We start from the raw sequence: 2,949 nt of genomic DNA, 5'->3' as shown, positions 1-2,949 counted from the left end.
GCAATTCTAACCTGGAAAATATTAAAATAATAAATGTTATAAATAGAATAAGTCCAAGTGAATTGAATGCAATGGAAATAAAAAGTTGAATGAGAACGAGGATTGGATAGTGTTGTTGTTAGGACCTCCACACCGGCTCCTCTGTGGTAGTCCATAGTCAACGTCTCCGCCGTACGCTTTCCCTCATCGTAGCAGCTTCGCACACCTGTCACGCCCACATCCCACACATTTAATTAAATTGCATAAATAAATAATAATACTAGTTTTGGAAAATACTAATGTCTAAATAGTATCTGCTTAGCGCAATTGAATAAATTATTCTTTGAACCAATATTTTACTAGATCAGTAACATAACTTTTAATTATATACTGTTTCCAGCTTAAAACCAGCTAATCCTTATTTTTTCCATGATTAATTAAATAAGTTATATCTTAGCTTTAGACATAAACTAGTTCAACCATACTACTAAAATTAAATATCCTGTATTTTAAAAACAAGTTAGGTTATCAATGACAATGTCCCATGTCAATTTTGTGCAAGTGCTACCCCCCTAACCCCCAGCAGACACTGAAATCAAATCACAGATCCAACCAAATTCTACCTAACCATTGACGCCACTAATCTTGAAGAAGCCATTACTCTCTTGCTCTGTAATTTTTTCACTCTTTTTACGGCGGGGGGTTTTGTTTTTCCCTTGAGGTTCTCATGTGACCGTCCATCAGAAGAGAACAACAGAAAATCTGAGCCATTGAAATTTTGTGGACCCGAAAATCACGGGATCCCCGTTCCCATGATAGAGGCTACTACGCCCTTCTCTTCTCCCGTTCTCCCCCTGAAAATTCCCCCCACGGCCCCGTCTATTACGTGGTCCTCTCACAATTCTCCACGTGTCCATCAACTCAACAACCCCTCACCAAAAAAGACCTCGTTCTCAATAAAGAAGGTAAAAAGACCACCCTGACCCAGCCATCACTCCTTGTCCGAAATCTCACCCAATTCAAAATAAGTCTTTTCCATTTTAATAAACAAAATAAAAATTATCATATATTATATTTCAATTTTTTTAATAAATATAAAATATATAGACTCTTGGAGACAAAAATTTGAAAAAAGCTATTGCGATGCAGACAGAAATCTCATGTATTGTCGTCGCCAAATATGGTATATAGTATATGTAATAAATGCTAATTAATTTGTACAAATCAGATTTTTTAGCGAAATTTAAACAATAAAACATGTATGGAAATAAGAAATTAAATTAAATTAAGAAAATTACCAATGGGATTAACGTTGCCCCAGTAAGTCTCCTTCTGAGGGTGCTGAAGAGGATCTCCATAAACCTCACTGGTGCTTGTAAGCAAGAATCTGGCTCCAACTCTCTTTGCAAGCCCTAACATGTTCAACGTTCCCACCACATTCGTCTTGTGGACACACAATCACCGTCAAGGACTCCAAACAATCATAAACCAATCATCAATTAACAATTAATTATTCCCTAATCTTGCCAACCTTCAGATTTTGAATAATAAAATATTCACATCAAAATTCCATACAATTATATCAATTTCCAGCTAAACTAGCTCAAATAGTAGAAATTTCATAATTTAGAATTTAAAAAAAGAAAGAAAGAAAATAAAATTGTTTCTTTCAGAAAATTAGCTACGTTGACTTAAAAATTAAAATAAAAACCACTAAATAGATCAAATCAAATTATGTATCAATTTATTTATTGTGAATGAATGAATTAGTGAGAATAAAGTGAAATATTTTGAAAGGAAAAGAGAAAATTAGAAGAAGAGAAAAAGGATATGATAGTCTTGACGGGGTTGAACTTGTAGTGAACAGGGGAAGCAGGGCAAGCAAGATGGTAGATCTGGTCAACTTCAAGCAACAAGGGTTCAACGACGTCGTGTCGTATAAGCTCAAATCTAGGGTTCCCAAAATGGTGCATCACGTTCTCCTTCCTCCCCGTGAAGAAATTATCAACAACGATAACACTGTCCCCTCTCGCTATCAACCGATCCACTAAGTGGGACCCAACGAACCCAGCTCCTCCGGTGACAACAATTCTCAGGCCTTTCCTCTTTATTCCAAGCGGCACTTTCCCGAAGGAATGAACTGCTGCCACGTGGCGGTTGCTCTGGTGGTTCGTTGGGAAGACTGAGTCGTGTTGCGTGAAGTATGGGATCGGAACGGTGTCGTATTGGTTAAGGTTGGTGTTGTGGGAAGGGAGGAGAGTGAAGAAGGCGGTGGCGATGAAGACTCCGAGGAGGGTGAAGAGGAGGCGCTGCTCGCGGAGGAGGTAGTTGATGGGGTTTAGAGTGAATGAGAGCCATCGCTTGTTTGGTTTTGGGGAGTAGTCGTCGTTGATTGGTTGCGATTCGTGGCCTCTGAAGATTAGTTCTGAGGTACCACCCATTGTTGTTGTCGATGGAGCTTTGAAGAAGAACAAGAACAAGAACAAGAACAAAGTTCTGGAATTTCTGAAAGAAATGGAAATGGTGGTGTGTGTGAGGAGGTGAAGGAAAGGGGGACTGAGTTCCGAGTTCGAAACTCGCTCGGTACTCGGTCACCGGCGGTGGTGGTGGTGATTTGGATCGGAGAAGGGTGGTGTAGAATAGTGAAGTGTGGATCCGCGTTGGTGAGTTTTGGAACTTAAATAGGGAGGTTTGAGGTGAAATGACGGGATTGTCCTTGGTTGGGTGGCATGGTGAGAGTGGTGGGTTGAAATTTCAGGGGTTGTTTTGAAATTAGCAAGAATATTGAGGTCAAAGGGATCCTTTTAATAATTTTGGTTTTTGATTGAAAGAGTAATATTATTATTTTTAGTTAGTATTTGGTGAATAATAATTTATATTTATATTTATATTTATTAAAATTTATATACATAAATTAATATTAAAGATAATCTAACATTTATACTAATTAAATACTAGTCAAATGTAATT

At 37.9% G+C, this 2,949-nt stretch overlaps 1 protein-coding gene across 2 annotated transcripts in view; it reads right to left on the bottom strand.

The window, feature by feature from the left end:
• LOC107626160 (UDP-glucuronic acid decarboxylase 2) overlaps positions 1 to 2,644 on the bottom strand; it is a 6,478-nt gene extending 3,834 nt beyond the window's left edge. The window contains exons 1-3 of one of the 2 annotated variants that reach the window (XM_016328962.2): positions 1,812 to 2,644; positions 1,278 to 1,425; positions 126 to 205 (exon numbers count right to left, since the gene is read on the bottom strand). In XM_016328962.2, the coding sequence (XP_016184448.1) occupies positions 126 to 205; positions 1,278 to 1,425; positions 1,812 to 2,420 (837 nt within the window). In that variant the 5' untranslated portion in view covers positions 2,421 to 2,644. The remainder of the gene's footprint in view (positions 1 to 125; positions 206 to 1,277; positions 1,426 to 1,811) is intronic. The other variant, XM_021116499.1, reaches the window with a different exon arrangement.

This window comes from Arachis ipaensis, chromosome B02, assembly GCF_000816755.2.
Source record: "Arachis ipaensis cultivar K30076 chromosome B02, Araip1.1, whole genome shotgun sequence".
Classification (NCBI taxonomy): domain Eukaryota; kingdom Viridiplantae; phylum Streptophyta; class Magnoliopsida; order Fabales; family Fabaceae; genus Arachis; species Arachis ipaensis.
Note: the sequence above shows the minus strand (reverse complement) of the source record. Positions and strands in the feature narration are given on the sequence as shown.